General features: G+C 35.2%; 1 protein-coding gene across 3 annotated transcripts in view; it reads left to right on the top strand.

Annotated features, from left to right (window-relative positions):
* The window catches only part of LOC309511335 (collagen alpha-1(XIV) chain-like), a 42,883-nt gene extending 42,738 nt beyond the window's left edge, over positions 1-145 (top strand). For all 3 annotated transcript variants that reach the window (XM_082186512.1, XM_082186514.1, XM_082186513.1), the window contains one exon: positions 36-145. In XM_082186512.1, coding sequence (XP_082042638.1) covers positions 36-130 — 95 coding nt within the window. In that variant the 3' untranslated portion in view covers positions 131-145. The remainder of the gene's footprint in view (positions 1-35) is intronic.
* The last annotated feature ends 287 nt before the right edge of the window (positions 146-432 follow it).

Genomic DNA, 432 nt, shown 5'->3' with positions numbered 1-432 from the left:
TTTTCATGCTTCTTTGTCTCTAATTGTGTTTGTAGTTGCCAGAACAACAACAGTTACCACGACGACCGTCAGAACAACTACAGCCGGTAAAATCTCTCATGTGTTTCCGTCATTAGGGGTTTTCCCCTGATCTTTGGTTAGTGATTAGTTAGTTGGTTGTTTGATTAGTTAGTTAGTTGGTTGTTTAATTAGTTAGTTAGTTAGTTAGTTAGTTAGTTAGTTGGTTGGTTGATTAGTTAGTTGGTTGATTAGTTAGTTGGTTGGTTGATTAGTTAGTTGGTTGTTTGGTTAGTTAGTTGATTAGTTGGTTGGTTGATTAGTTAGTTGGTTGTTTGGTTAGTTAGTTGTTTGATTAGTTGGTTGTTTGATTCGTTAGTTGGTTGGTTGTTTGATCAGTTGGATGTTTTGCTAGTTTGGTTAGTTAGTTAGTTA

This window comes from Leuciscus leuciscus (assembly GCF_965113295.1).
Source record: "Leuciscus leuciscus genome assembly, chromosome: 12".
NCBI lineage: Eukaryota > Metazoa > Chordata > Actinopteri > Cypriniformes > Leuciscidae > Leuciscus > Leuciscus leuciscus.
Note: the sequence above shows the minus strand (reverse complement) of the source record. Positions and strands in the feature narration are given on the sequence as shown.